This window comes from Choristoneura fumiferana, chromosome Z, assembly GCF_025370935.1.
Source record: "Choristoneura fumiferana chromosome Z, NRCan_CFum_1, whole genome shotgun sequence".
Lineage (NCBI taxonomy): Eukaryota > Metazoa > Arthropoda > Insecta > Lepidoptera > Tortricidae > Choristoneura > Choristoneura fumiferana.
The window spans coordinates 31,036,057-31,052,829 of record NC_133472.1 but is presented as its reverse complement, the minus strand read 5'-3'; the positions used below and the strand labels follow the sequence as shown (position 1 = coordinate 31,052,829).

General features: G+C 37.5%; 1 protein-coding gene across 1 annotated transcript in view; it reads left to right on the top strand.

Annotated features, from left to right (window-relative positions):
* LOC141434169 (SPARC-related modular calcium-binding protein 1-like) overlaps nt 1-12,825 on the top strand; it is a 33,001-nt gene extending 20,176 nt beyond the window's left edge. The window contains exons 7-12 of the mRNA XM_074096506.1: nt 557-625; nt 2,299-2,414; nt 5,910-6,102; nt 6,448-6,541; nt 6,623-6,879; nt 7,854-12,825. Of these exons, the coding sequence (XP_073952607.1) occupies nt 557-625; nt 2,299-2,414; nt 5,910-6,102; nt 6,448-6,541; nt 6,623-6,879; nt 7,854-7,930 (806 nt within the window). The 3' untranslated portion in view covers nt 7,931-12,825. The remainder of the gene's footprint in view (nt 1-556; nt 626-2,298; nt 2,415-5,909; nt 6,103-6,447; nt 6,542-6,622; nt 6,880-7,853) is intronic.
* Nucleotides 12,826-16,773: the final 3,948 nt, after the last annotated feature.

Genomic DNA, 16,773 nt, shown 5'->3' with positions numbered 1-16,773 from the left:
ACCCACAGATTCTGTCAAACATGTGCGTTGATTGAAACACGTAATTAGACATACATACAGTGTATATAGTGGTAATTGAATTGAATTATGACGGTTTTTAAATAGACATTGCAGTTACCTATGTGTATGGGATGCGATTTTTCAGTGCGTCAGATGGAATTATGTCACCACTATAGTAGATGTTTTTTTACGGAATTAAGTTTTAGTTCTTATACACTTTTAAATTATATGCCACTAAAAAATTGCCATCAATCTAAAGTGAATTTTTGGACTCGACATATCATAAATAGGTTTCGTACAATAACTCGAATCGTATGCCACTTTGTATCAGAAACAGAATAACGGTAATATTCACACGACTAGAACATAAAAATGCGGTTTCTGATAGCGTAAATCTACATACAATCCTATGGAGCCCAAAGCTCGTTAGTGTCGACCTTGTGAGATGGCATTTAGGTATATTTTGTGTCACGTCGCCAATTTGAAATGCAAATGGATGTGCAAACATAATAATAATATATAGTCTCTCTCCGTTTCTTCATGTCGTTGAACGCAGACGAGGATAGCGGGCCAGAACAGGAGCCTGACTACCCGGAGGTGGAGCCACCGCCAGACGCCAGCGCAGGTGACTCATAGACTCATAAATCTCGTAATTTATGATATTTATATAATTTATTAAAAGTTATGGGAATACAGGTGTGATGTGTGTGTGTGTATGTGTATTCAAAGTTCATTTTTAAAAAATAACTTAAAATTGATACGACTTCGTATCAATTTTAAGTTCTTGTAGATCTAAGTAAGTAACTCCTGAGCCCGAACTAGGAGATCCTGTGTTTCGGTCTGGAAGAGCTAGAATAGAGGTTTTATTTAAATACATAAACAAACAATCACAACTACAAAAAAACGATCAACTAATACAAATGGTTAAATACATAATTGTCCAAGTACCTACATACAGGATTCATAAATCAAGTTAGTAGGAAGAAGAAAAAGGCGGAAAGTAGACACCCTAAGGCAGGGGGGGACAGTCGCCTATACCGTACTAATTCATGTCGATAGCGCCGCCATCTCCTTTGTTTAACCTAAAATAAAACAGATTGTTGTCGTTTGTTTCAGATAGATGTCACTGTAAGTTTGAGATAACAAAATTTTATTTATTAAAAAATATTTTGTCGTTGATAATTACCGCAAAAATGAACTTTATTTTCGAAATTGACAATCGTATTGTAATTTCTAATATAAAAGTCACATAATTGTATCCGCTCAGTCGTTACAAATATTTTTTGTGTAGAAACCCTCTATGTCAGGCGTCTATTCGCGCTCAACAAGGAACAAGATGGCTACGTTACAATCGAAACTCAGACCACATAAAAAGTAAAGACAGTGCTGCAAACGGAAAATTGAGGCGGGTTTAAACTTAAGAAGACTGAATTCAAGCGGTCTCACTTCTCTTTGCAGCCCTGTTTTTAGTTTTTATGTGGTTTGAACTGGGAAGCAAAACCAGTAAAGTAAAAGAATACCTGTGACTATTAATAGCTATACGTATGGATGGATATATACATCAATGGTACTAGTTACGAAATGCAGACGGCGCTTCAAAACCGTCTGCATGAATGAGCCGAGAGAGGGCTCTCTTTTCCCTGTATATTATACTTTCTGACCGAGACTAGTGACATTCTATCCTTGTCTTACGAGTTAAGCCGTGCAACAATCAGGTTATCAAGAGATGTGCAAGGAAAGAAAGACCCATAGGGTTACATACTTTATTTTCCTACTCTCGCCAAGTACAACTTTAATATTTGATATATGGATTTTGGCATTTAATTGAAAAGCCATATGTGCCAAAATTAATATATGAAAAAATGCACATAACAGAATTGACAATCTCACCCACGATATACTAGCCTTAACCCGATGCTCCGCTCACATGAACTATCAGATCCAGTAGTTGAATTACAATTTATTTATTTATTTATTTATTCACCATAAATTGTATGTCCGTACGTGAAGATCTCATTTTCATTACATGCATGATCTTTTTTTAATTCCGGGATTTAACTTTAAAAATCAAGATCCAATGGGGCATCGGAATAAATTCAAAAAACTGCATAAAAATGTAGTTCTTGATATAGTTTTTGAGAAAAATGCACAACCACAAACAAACGTAGAACTAGAAATTGATATATATAAGATCTACTTATTTGTACTTATATAAATATAAATATCATGTAATAAAAGAATTAACTCTTACATAACTTACACAATAACTCAGAAATAACTTTCTGCTACTTATTCCAGTTCTACCGGGAATCATACGACATTCGTTCGCACCGGACGGTTCGGAGGCAGAGTCCCATCGAGAAGACGAAGCAAACGACTGTCTCACTGACAGACAGGCTGTCCTGGACGAACAGGTACGCTCAACTAGTTTTTAACCATAACCTTTCCTACTACTAAAACGCATAGCTCTATCTTGTAATGAACTAAGCGACCGTTAATTATTAGCATTGCGATTTTTATTATGAGTGCTACTAATAAAGAAAATTATGTGATAATAATGTTTTTGCTGTGTCCATATTAATAAATTGATCAAGTTTTTGTATTTACAGATCTCTCATAGACGTCCTCCTGGAAAAATTGTGTTTGTCAGTCAGTATTATAAATCATAAACTATTTAGCACAGTCGTTTAGGATTGACGACCTTACATGGACTAGAATTAATTTATAATGCGGTTTAAACGATTGTTACCTGATGGCAAATATGGATTACTATCTTAACCGCTATTTATAGAGGCCTATTTCCGTAGTTCATTAATTATTAGGTTTCTTGCGGCATGCATGTTACCTAGTAAAACTAGATAAAAAGTAAACCCGGATTTTTAATCCCAAAAAAATGTAAACAAAGTTTCGTCATTGTCAAAGTGACATTTCAGGGGATTTTAAGGTATGGGCCCGCTAGAAATATTATATGAAGTTCTGTTGTTGCCATGTTTTTTCTATTTTCGATAAAAGAGCCGTTTTTACGGGAGACAACTTACAAGTCGTCTTTTGACCGAGAAGTACTCGGACCGGAGTCCACCCTTTCATACAAAAATGAAAGAAAAACAACGGAAAACGTAACAATGAACAACTTAACTACAATAAAAATATAACAACAATGTCGACAGTAAAAAAATAACAGAACAAGAGTCACTGGAAAACGACTACGAATTCAGTCTCAATTCAATTTTTGGGATTATAATGGCCCCATCGAACGATGCGATGATTCCGCCAATGTCGAGGTTGGATAAGACACTGCCAATTCAGTCTCGAATGTTAGTGCATTGAGTGACGTCTCGCGTCAAGCGGCCCACAGCATAAAACCCGGGTGTAATACCAGGAGAATAAATAAATTATGCATACGAAAACAGTACTCTCTTTGTAAATAATTATATCTAAGCGTAGTAAATGCCAAAGTAAAGGTTTTCATCAGTAAATTAAAATACTTTATCTTGATTAAGAAATACAGTTTTTAATGGGAAGTCGATTTCTGGCAAATGTTGAAAGAATAAAATATCTTGAATTCTGCAAATGTCTTTTGATAGCGGCAACACTTTTGTTACACATACCCGAACACCGACATAGCCCGAAGAATTGCGAAACTAAAGTGGCAGTGGGCGGGGCACATTGCTCGCAGGACGAATGGCCGATGGGGCCAGAAGGTTCTCGAATGGCGTCCGCGGACCGGGAGACGAGCTGTCGGTAGGCCTCCAACAAGATGGAGCGACGACTTGGTTAAGATCGCGGGATCGCGGTGGATGCGGAAAGCACAAGACCGGTCTGAGTGGAGAGCCTTGGGGGAGGCCTATGTCCAGCAGTGGACGTCTTTCGGCTGACATGATGATGATGATGATGAACACTTTTGTTTACATTTTTTCAATGGGATTAAAAATCCGGGTTTAGGTGGGGTAGGTATCACAATATTACAGCTGGTTTTTTAGTTTGTCATTAATGGAGTGAAGGTCCCCTTGTCTTTGTAAGGTGCAATATCCATGTACCTACTCGAACTGCATCTTCAAAACAATTTTTGTAACATCTTTTTGTTACGTTTTGGAACCATTTGGATGATCTTTTGTTACTCTTTCATTTAAAAATTACCTACTTTGTCTCAGTATATTGTATGATTCTCGCCGGATGGTGTTAAACGGTTTTACGCAGAGAACAATGTCGCGGGCAAACTAGTCTGCTGCTTTTTAAGCTTATTGAGTGATTTTTTCTGGTGGTGCCAATTATAAATGTCCCATCTCAAAAGTTACTTCATTCAGTTGGCACTACTACATCTAAGCATACCTTTTTTATAGATATTGGTATATACATTTCTTTCTGCTCTGGCATATTGATGCGTCTTTCTCAGTCCCTTTGTGCTATGCCTGTTACGGCCCGGTCACGATCACACGCGACGCAACACGTAGCCATAGATGAGAGTGTGTATGACGTAGCGGCGTATCTCGTTTTCTCTGTTCATTGTGTGTGTTTTATACAAGCTTTTCTTTAGGTTGCCCTGCTTGTTTATTTATTTATTCATTTGTTTGTACGGGTCAAATCTTGGTAGCTAAATTTGACCCACTTTCTGTAGTGATTGACTTGCAATTCGGCATACCTACGTATTAAAATCTGACAATGACAGCCTGCTATTCCGGCCAGGGTCGTCTCCGCTGGACGGAACTCCTCAATAGTTAATGGCGACGACTTGAAATTTGTTAATTCAAGTACAGTCAACTAAAAGTACAGTCAGCAAAAAAGCTTGTATTAAAAATGTTTTTTTAACAAATACTTATTTGGTAATCACTGTGCAGCAAGTATGTGTGCCACGCAATCAACATAAAAATCCTTAACTCTATTTAATAATTCGCATTTTTTGGCGTTCCATCCAGCCAGATAAAGCAAAGTTTGATTGTTATGTGTTAGTCGACCTAGGAATTCCTTGACGTCACAAATACCAAAAATTGTTTTCACTTTCAAATCAATGTGACAGTCACCTTATTACAGGTAAACGGTAGACCGCCATAAACCTCAACCTAAAAGTACAACCTTGTCTCAATAAGCCACCCTTGTAGGCTACTACCTACTTATAAATGAAGACACTAGGACATTTATTGTGAAAAGGTTGTATTGCGGGTCGAGCTTCGAGCAGTTTTCCTATACCAGAATAATAAATTCACTGGAGAAACTACTACTTACTCCATTGGTCATATGAAATGTTCTATTTTGACGACTATTTTATGTATAACTTGACACTTAAATTGGTGTGCGTGCATGCATGTATAAAAAAGTCAAAGTCAAAATATCTTTATTCAATGACTTACTTTATTTATTCTTTATACGAGCTAAAGGCATTATAACATATTATGTTGTGACCTTTTAGTCAATTACTAATTGAGAAAATTCCGTAGCGATTAGAGCGATTCTGCTATTCATCGATATCGATATTCAATACTTATCGACTTTCTTGATCAAAAAGGTAAAATCAAAAATAAAAGTACTCTCTTAAAACTTTGTTCATTTTTTAATTTGTACTGATTAGAAGTTATGGGACCTAACTGAAGACATTCCTAAACGAATGAAATTGTTGTACAGTCTAGGGCAAAGATATCGACACGGTCAAAGTTGCAAAAATATACATATTTTTGCAACTTTGACCGTGTCGATACCTTTGCCCTTGACTGTACCCGCAATAGCACTTTAAACCTTTCTGGTGGCTATAACATACATTCAATTTTTTTTCTAATTTTTTTTCCTAAAATAGGTATTAACAGGTACTTTTTTTAGGCAGAAAGCTTTAATTGGGTCAAAATGTTGCACCCGTGAATTTAATTGGCCCGCGCTGGAATTGCCCATTACCTAAACAACTGACTTTCTTTTAATTGCAGAAGGCGGGTGCGGCTGCGCTATACGTCCCAGAGTGCACTGGCGACGGGCGGTACGCGCGTGCGCAGTGCTACCGCTCCACGGGCTACTGCTGGTGCGTGCACCAGGACACGGGCAAACCGATCCCGGGATCCTCAGTCAAGGACCGCCGCCCGGACTGCGACGCCGCGCCCCAACACGCTAGCCCTATGAGAGGTCATCTTTATTTCTCACATATGTATATTACGAGTATACCGGGTGGTATATTTAGATTCAAATTTATTTATTCATAAAATTTATGTATGAATGAAGGGACCATAGGTACTTATGGCTAACTCTGGAACTATAAGATATAGGAAGATCTTGCCAGGAACCATATGCTGCTGGTATCTTGTGCGAAAAGCGGAATAGACTTTCACTCACCACGTTTGTTAAGTACACTTATGTATGTCAGTGCTATGGTCAGAAAATGACGCATATTTTATCATACACTTAACGAAATTCGTACTAGCTCAACCAGGCTTTGCGTTGAACATTTTTCCTTTCTTTTCTATCATTCAGGTTGTCCAGAACCGATGAAGTCCAACTTCCTGCGAGACCTAATGAGATTCTTTATAACGAAGATGGGAGCGACCACGAATGGAACTGGCCCCGGGTAAGCAATCACTGAATTTTTATACAAAGATATTTCTATCATATGAGAACTAGGTAACGAAGTAGACTGGTTATTTTCCAGGGAAATAGTGAAATGGGGTGCGTCGAAAGAGGAACAAGCAGCAACGTGGACCTACGTGATGCTAGACAAAGACAAGAACAAGGCTCTAGAGCGACGGGAGTGGAAGTCCTTTCACCAGCTGATATCGAATGTCGAATCGCTTAGGAGGTGCGGCCGCAAATTGCCGCGATTTTGTGACGTCAACCACGACTCCAAAATTAGTATTACAGAGTGGATGGCGTGTTTGGAAGTAACGCAGGCTTCGTTAGGGCAAACAAGTGAGTTTTTCTAGACAGGTCACCATACGAGACCATGTCCCATTTGGCTGAGCATCCATTAGAGCAGTTAGCCTTCATTTTAAATTTGGACCTGAAAATTGTAGGTAGTCATAATTTACTACGTGCTTCTTAAAACGTGTGCAGTGCGATTCATAAGTCGCATTTTTACCCACAATGTCTGATGGCATCTTGATCGTTACCCCTAACGAAATATAGTTTCACCCTTTAAGGGTAATAAACCTCAGGTTCGGAACCTATGCACTAGACCTGTCTTACCATACATTACCATGTGATGCTAGGAAAAATCATAAATAGGAAAGAGCTAGAAAAACAAAATCAGTGGCAATTAGTCGATATTTCCTCGCATGAAACTTAACTTAGAGCGCCAAGTCTTTCCTCGGTGCTCTACACAGCTAACTCGCAGTGCGCTTGCGGCGAAATCGTTGAGCGCTCGTAGCCGCAGCCCGCAGCGAACGAGAACGCTCGCTTCTCTTTATACTCGCCCGCAAATCGCCAGTGCAAGTAGGTAAGGGATCGGCCAATGAGCTCAAACATGAGACAACGCTTAAAGCTTTTTACAATAGAGACGTGTATCCATATTTGGATAATTTCCAAATAGTTGCACATACCGGATAAAATTACGAACCGGTTAATATAGTCGAAAGTTTTGAATTTGATCGATATTTGATACTTCGGCCGCTCCCTTATATATATTTGGCGCTGGCCACAATGTACAATTAAAGAACCTGAATCGCGTATCACGATGGACCTAATGGACCTTTTCATTTTAAATTTCACGATGATTTTTTGGCAGATGTGTGAAAATTAACACGAGATTTGCAGCGAAAAGGTACCTATAAGGTATCTTGGTACGTGATTCAGTTTCCATGACTCCACACACTGCATTGACGACTCAATAATGTATGTAAATAAGTACTCAACAAGCTTGAAGCTAATATTTGTCAATTTTTCAGCGGAAACGACCAAGGTTTCAAACCCTAGAAGAAAAGGGCCAAACCCCCTCGAATCCATCCTAAAAGCCGACGACTAAATGGAACATTTGCGCAATCAAGCATTATGTTTGGAGTATACCTGTTCCGCCCACCGCCGAAAAGCGGGAGAAATAAATAGTACCTACCTACAGCTGATAAGCACAATTCCTGAATACCTACCAGTGTCAGTGCTTGTGAAACAGACATTTTTTTAAGAATAGTGAAATAAGTGCGAGACTTCTTGGTATAATGTCATGTACAGTTGGTACGCGGAAAGATCAACTGATACGATAAAATGCAAAGTTGGTTCCTTTTACGTTATATCACGTGCTGTATAACTGTAGGAATATTGTTTTCATCGGAGATATTTAAGTTTATGTTAACGTAAAATAATTTATTTAAAAGTTAGTAACCACTAACTAGTCTTATTATACGAGTTAAATTTTTCGTGATTTTAGGTCGACGAGAATAGACGTATTTAATGACTAGGTAGATATTAATTTATGTTTTTTATGAGGCGCGAACATATTTTTGTTATCTATTTAGAAGTCCCATAAACTTTTTAAATGTTATTCCTGTATTATGTAAGGATTAGAAAAGCGAGCAATTATGCGAGAATTAATAACCTCCTTTTTTAAATCGGTTCAAATCAAATGTACCTACTGATACATTGAGCCTTCGTAGACTCATGGAATAAATATTAATGTTTGTGGCTATTATAAAGTAAACGTGTGTATGTCTGTAGGGTCCAGTGACAAGAAAAGAGTTTTTATGAAATGTTGTGCATAACAGATGCTCAACGATTGTCAAAACTGAGGCCTTAATGTCTAACACAATTGGAATCAAAATCTTTTTCACCACTTCCTTCTCACACTCGGTAGAAGACGAGGGTAGAAAGAGATGGTGAATGCGATTGCGAACATCAACACGTTAGACAATACGGCTTCTGTTTGTAATCTCGGTTTGATAATAACATCGTACAAGTTTTTTCAATGGTGCCAGAGCTTCATAAAGTAACCATCCTTGTCACGTTTTAAGATATCTTCTTACTAAAAGGTTGTACATATGGAATGTAGATTTTAAAGGAGTATTTACTTATAGAACGGAAATGTTGCAAAAGTGTTCAACTTTAAGCGGGAAATAGTTTTTAATCCCTCCAGATTGGCGTTAGAGCAGCAAGTGTTTAACATATTTTTTCCACGACACTGCTCTAAAATGTAATCCAGTGCCCAAAACTGGCTATATAAAATATGCACATTTAACAGCTGACTCATTTATGGCTCGCAAAACACGACAACAATGTAACACATTACGGTAATAGGTCGTAATATATAATTATGTATTTCATAGTAAGATACGACTTTTTAGAATATATTTCAATATTTCATTCCTGGCGTGCTGAAATGACAATAGGACCAATCGAAAGTAATCGTCTGCTGCATGTGAAATTAAATAAATTGACCAATGAGAATACGTCATTTATGACTTTTATGCGGTGTTTTTTTTCTTAAACGCATAATATGCAAAGAATGCTTTATTGATTTGTCTGTGTCTTAAAAAAACATTCGTAGTGACAGAGATTGGCTGCCATTACTGTTGTCATTTTATTTGTTGTTTTTTGCCGTGTTTTTGTTTAGTTTATGAAAAATAATTTCTTTATCTATTTTAATTTATATATTACATTAGTATTGTGTTATTTATTTAAACAATGATTTTTTACATAAAAATAAAAATAAAAAACACATAAAATTAACTAAAACTGGCGTCCTCTTCCAAAGGCAGCGCAGCGCGGGTCATACCTAAGACACCTACCTAAGACCTGAGAGGGGGGTACCTAAGACGCTAGCGGCGTTGCCTCGTTGCACTGCAAGGCTCAGTCTTTGGGCGAAGAAAAAGCCTGCTCTTTGGTCGCCAGATACGCCGATTAGGTTGTCCGACACTTCTTTCATAATTTTTTTTTGTGTCGGACGACCAAGGCCCAAAGGTTTCGACCGCAAGTGCCGCAAAAAAGTAGGTAGTTGTTCTTAAGAAAGGCATATTTGCGGCACTTGACGGTATGGGCATCGTCTGCAACTGTCCCATTAGTTTAATTATACGGATAAGTTACTGGTAGAACAAGTCAGTAATGAAATGCAGCTCATTTGTCATCGGTTTTTGAACCCATCTTAGAATACTTATACCATACTCGTGTTTTAAGGGCCCCTATTACGTAACAGTTGCATAAACTACTACAGTAAATATATCCTAAAATAACTCTTGTGAGAGCAAGTAGACAACTATTGAATTTTCGTGACCTGTTAAAAGCATTGTTGAGTGATTTTTACTGCTGTTGTGTGAATTATCGTTATAAAGCTTCTTTACAAATTTACTGTAGTGCCGCCTATTTAATATTTTTCGATGGACACTTGAATACACAGCTTTTAAATTCTACACTCCATAGTTGTACCAAGTTCTAATACCAAGTTACATATGAGTATTTCCCAAAAAGTTGTCCCGTCATGAAATTGACAAGAAATCATTAACCCTAAGGATGAGATCATAAAACATAAACAACATAAAACATCCACAATTTCTTGACGTCAGGATAACGTCACGAAATCTTGTAAGGAAAAGGAGGATCCAACTACAAAGATTATCTGACTTTTTATCACTTTTGCCACAAGGTTTTGTATATATTTAAAAACAATATTACTTATTTTTTGTGGTGAAATAGCGCCAGGTTTTTTTTAATTAAGTTTATTTAATCGTATGGCATTCATTTGAAATAGGCTTATAATATATAGGTACATACATATTAAGTTACAAAATACAAAAACAATAACGATACAACATGCTAAATGTCTACATTCAGGGTGTTGAGCCATGCAACTGCGTCCGATTTGAGGTGCAGTAGGTCCTCTTGCGGCTCCGAGTACGAGTGCAGAGGGCAACGCTGGATTATGTGCTCCATGGTTTGGATCTCTTCGCCGCATTCACACAAGGCTGAGTCTCTCCACCCCACTTGTGCAAGAAATAATTGCAGCGGCCGTGCCCAGTCCTTAATCTGTTTATCCGGCACCACTGTTTACGAGGGAGGTCAAAACCCGGGAGTTTCCGCGTGGCATCAGTGTTACCAGTACGGTGGTGTGCACCAGCAGCGGACCATTCGCTTTTCCAAGCCTCAGATACTTTAAAACTGCAGATGCAGGCCACACGAAGGATTTCGGGACCCCAGACGTTGGGGTGGTGGGTAGCAGAACTCCACGTGGATGGGGAACGAAACAAAGGCCCTAATCTTCTCAGATTCTCTCTTTAGTGCCCATTTCCTACGCAAATGCGGGGGCGCTATGTGGCATAGTGCCGGTAGCCAGTGTGTAAGGGTTGACTTTATGGTTCCTGAGATACCTACATCGCATCGTGTCTTTTAGTTTGGTATCCACCTTCGCCACGTGTGCACTTCCCAGCCAAACCGGTGCACAGTACTCAGCTGCTGAGTATACCAAAGCGATGCCAGTCGTTCGCAGGCACTCGGCGGATGCTCCCCAAGATGTACCACATAGTTTTGTGCAGGATGTTGTTTCGCGATGCTAATTTCATAGAGTTTTGTGAGATGATCTGTCCAGGGTAACTCCCAGGTATTTGGGACAACGGTTGCACTTCTGCTTCTCTTTATTTAATTAAGTGGACAACTGAAAAATTGAAAAATGGACAACTTTTCGAGAAATAGTCGTATATGTACAGTCGAGGAAATTAAATGACGAACAGGGTGGAACCATTTCGTAATTAATTACGTCATGATTTCTTTAGCAGATGTATGGAATATCAATAGACATTACTTAGTAGCACAAAGGTAACCCTGGGATTGAGATGTGATTAAGGGGCTATTTCACCATCCATTGATTAGTGTTAACTGACGATTAAATGTGATGCCGTCTCCGTCTATTCGAACAAAACAAATAGAGATGGCATCACATTTAACCGTCAGTTAACACTAATCAATGGATGGTGAAACAGCCCTTTAATCTCCTTGACTGTTACGCTTCTTAGTATACACATTATTTAATTTCTGTTAACTCCGACATTTTGCCTGATACACTCACAGAAACTATTTACAGTCGAGTTCATAAGCGTGAGCAAAAATTTGATCAAAAATATCTGAACTCGCTTCTACGCCGTTAACAATAGAGTCGTGTTCAGATATTTTTGATCAAAATTTTGCTCACTAATTTATGATCTCGACTGTACCTGGTAAATAGTTTTATGTATAAGTGTTTTTTTTGTTTTCCATACCTACTTTATAGATTTACTGGTTAACTATTTTAACATCACCAGTCAATATGTTAATGTCAACGGGTTTGAAAAAACGTATCGGCAATGAAGGCAGGAAGTGGCAGTACCGTACCACTATGCAATTTTTGTTTTTGTAGATTTAGCCAGGGCAAGAAAATCTTGTGGCGTATTGAGCAACTCGTATTCAGAGTAAAAAAAATTGCGGAGCTGCTTCGCGTATCTACATGAAGCCATATGATTCAAAGAAGTAGAAAGTATTAACACGATTAGGCATAATAATTGTTAAGATATTTTTTATTTAAAAAATTAGATTAGAGTTAAATAAATTGTTGGTATCCTCTAATAATCTAAACTTCAGTCATACTATTTAGACAAGAAGCGTACCTTAACAAATTAAGATAATGTGTGCTTATTATTGAAATCAGTGCTGGTAGTCAAGTAGTGTACCCTATCTATACCATGTGATCCATCATACGAATCGTTTCTTATCCTAGATTATTTTTTCATTATAATCAAACATTATTTAGTATAAATTCACATGAAATAGATATAATGAATCGCTTTATTTTTGAAAATTACAGTAATTATATGTGTATTTATAATTTTAAGTAGTCAGTGTTAAATTTAGAAACTATGTGATATTTTCTCAACTGTAATTATTCCTGAATAAAAAAAAATATTTAACTACTGATCTCCAAATTTATCCCTGAGTCAATGCAAGTGTTGTCAAATTGCGCGCTTCATAATTTATTAAAATACAAAGCAGTAGGCATTTGATAGATAGGTTTTATTAGGTAAGTACCTAGTTTAACAATATTAACATTCGCCAAACACGATAGGTAATCATAGTAAAATAGGTACATACTTAAGTGACTATTGAAACATAGAAATGAATTAAAGAAAGATAAAACATTTAATTGCTAAATGAAAGTAACCGACCGTCATTGATCAACTTTATAGCGTTTGCACTAGGATTGGTATGCCAAACGACTATAGAGTCTTTTAGCCCATTTTTAAAAGGCTCGCCTTAATTGTCTCTTGATAAACAAAAAGCTCTCTCCCCCAAACCTAACTGTAGTATATTTAGGAGCCTCGACTTTAAAACAAAATATTTGGCTAAATAAAACACTACTAGGTATAATGAAACCAGACGCCGTATTGTATAACGCGCTGACGTTCGCGATCGCATTCACCGTCTCTTTCTACCCTCGTCTCATACCGTATGACAGATTGAAATGGTGAAAGCGATTGTGATTCCATTTGTGCTAGACAATAAGCCCTCTGAAGTCCTTTTAAAAAAATTTGAGACTCTTAATAGCTTTTAGGCTAGTTCTATCAAGGACCATGTTCTATTAGTGTATTATATTATTGAACTGTTCCCAAAACCGCGCTGAACAAATTTTAAGCGCCGTTTTGATGTAAGAAACATGCAGTCTACATAGATGTCAATGAATGTCAACTACCTATTAGAAAGAATGATAACTAACCTAACCAACAAAAAGTTGGAAAACCCCCGACTTTGTCACTTCAAGGTTCAATATCTCAAAAACAGCTGAACCGATTTTGATGAAACATATCTAAGAATTATCGCTAGAAAACCTGCTATCAAATAAAAAAACCGCATTCAAATCGGTCTACCCGTTTAAGAGCTACGGTGCCACATACAGACAGACAGACAGACACACACACACAGACACAAAGACACACATAGCGGTCAAACTTCTAACACCCCTCTTTTTGCGTCTCGGGGGTTAAAAACGGGTAGATAGAAAAACTTAGTCTGGTTGTTCCTTAGCATGATCTGGCAGCTAAGCGACACTTTTTTTTAGGCATCTTGTATTTGCAGGTATCGGAAATGGGAGCAAAATCGATTGATAGTAGATTGATAAACAAGAGTTGTAAGTGATCAATTACATCCAAGATATTTATATAGTTCGCGGGTGTAATTTATCATTTACACTCGAGTTGAACTTTTCATCACAAATGCGAGGAAATGAAAGAAAAACCGTTATAAATGTATACGCAATTTGTAACTGAGCGGGAGAAAATTTATCGCGCCAAACCGTATTTTTTTTAATGGCCTCGCGCTCTTTGGCTTTGGCACATTCAGTCAGCACTGGCTAGCAGCATTATGCCAGCATGGAGGTTTCGAGGTAAGTATTACGCATTACAATCTCCTTGTTTACCAGTTCGTGAGTACAAGGGAGTACCATTCGATTTTTAAATTTACTTACATCCCTAAAGATGTAAATCGAATTTTCTTCCAACTATGCTTTAATTTCATGATAACCGCACTAAATACCCAGCACAAAGCGGGACTTTTCTGCTCCAGAGCAGAAAAATTGTATGAAAATCCTTTATTGCATTGTTTTAGTTTTTTTTTATTGCACCACAAAAGAGGTAACACAAGTATTTTTGCTATAAAATTAGCCTGCATTGTGTAAAAAAATCTAGTGTTAGGTTGCTCAACCTGACGGTCCTATGAAATTTGACAGATTGCGTATAAAAAATGTTGCTACCAATAAAGTCATTACATTAAAAAAAAACTTTGTGTTTCGTTGGCCAACCTGGCGCCCAGCCGAAATTTGACAGATCGCGGGTTAAAATACCTATCTGCTACTGGCTACTAACTCTGCCAAAAAAATTAAGAAATGAAAATAAAAAAAAACAAATTGGCGGGAGCCTTGCGAATTTTCTGTGGACATTTTTTGAGAGTGCGAATATAAACTTACAAAAATGGAATCATTGAGTGCTAGTGACACTTCTTTACTTTTAATTGTTTAGCATGAGCTTTTTTTCGTCTACTATTCTTGTAATAGTTGTAAGAAAAGTAGATTATGCACCTCGCATTAAGTAATTTATATTGCCCTCGTGCTTTTTAAAGCCCTCGCTGACGCTCGGGCTCCAAATCGGCACTCGGTGCAATAATAAACAACTTTCTGCTTGGTGCAACAATCTACTATTACAACACGGATTTCAAGTTAAATGCAACCTACTTTCAGAGCTTAAGTGATCAAAAATACAATAATTTAAGTATACATCTCAGTATTATACACAGATACATTTTTGGCGCTACAAGAAAGAACTCGCTTCAGTACGACATTCGCTAGGGCAAAAAAAGACAAAATAAAATTCGCTATTGCTGAAGGAACATCTGAATGCATCGCCACAAAAATATTGGTTGTTGCCTTCGTGTTCTACGAGATGGCGTTAAAGTCGTTTCGACGTTTTGTGTTCTGTGTACTTACTTCTTGTCTTTTTGTACACCGGATTGTTTGTATGTGACAGGGACATTTCTCCGGAACTGTAAGGCCGAGATAAATAAAATAATAATCAAAATTTAATCTATTAACTATAAACCTACTTTGTTCATATCAACTTCTTAATTTCACAAGTACCCCATTGAACGAGGGTTTCTGAGAGAAGCTGGTTGGCATACTAGAGCCAACCACAACTTTGACATTTGTGCCACGTTGTGATTGATTAAATAACTAAACCATTCGCAAGCAAGACTGACGTCAAACTCAAACGGATATTGAGATGATTGAGTGGTTTGTTCACGGTGTTTCCGTTCACTGCTAATCTCGTGGTTAATCTTACTATAATATTATAAACGCGAATATTTGTATGGATGGATGTTTGTTACTCTTTCACGCAAAAACTACTTACAGATTTGCATGAAACTTGGCATAAAGGTAATGAATTATCATAGAGGGTACTTTTTATCCCGAAACAATGTATAGTTCCTGTGGGATGAAACAAGTTTCAAACGAGGTACATATCTGCGCGAGCGAAGCTGCGGGCAAAAGCGAGTTTCGAATATAAATGTGATAATTACCTTTAATTTTGTTTACAAAAATTCACGATTCAAGAGCGGCACAAATTTTACGGCTTTCGGAGCTTTTAGGTCCTTAAGTATCCAAATTTATCATTTTAGACCACCTATTTAATGATTTACCAACAGCACGTACGTCACCGGAAGCATATTATACAAATTCACTTCTTGTGCTTGTATGCATGGACGAGTGCAAGTACTCGTTCGTACTTTTACCACAGATAAAGGAAGCTGTTTACGAAAGCGTACCTACCCTCAAATTTTTATTCATAAACCCTTTCAAACCAAGCAAAATACCTATAACAGACAGACACGCAAGGACATTACGAAGCTAACGGCTGTAAAGAGTTCATCTATGCCATTTTGGCGACGGGGATCCTTAACAAAATCATAATACCCAAATCAGACTTTTCATAATAAAATGATACTAATTAATAAACGGTGTGTGGTTTAGGATTGGCAAACAAAATCAGTCGATTGTTATACTAGTTCTGAGGCCGTATTGCCTAACGTTTCTGACGCTCGCGATCGCAATCACAATATAACAGATTTCGAATACCCTCCTAACGCCCAAAGTCCTTTATAAAGGACTTATCAGTAATTTGACATTGAACTCTCTCAGAAGTGATAAAGTTTCATGTTCATAAAACAAACATTTGACTTGGGCGTTAGGATACAAAAACTGTCATTTGATTGCGATCGCGAGCGTCAGAAACGTAAGGCAATACGGCCTCTGTTCTGCGTTGTTCTTAGCGTGACTTTTGTTTTTTGAGATTGAAGGTGGCGAGTAAATAAGTA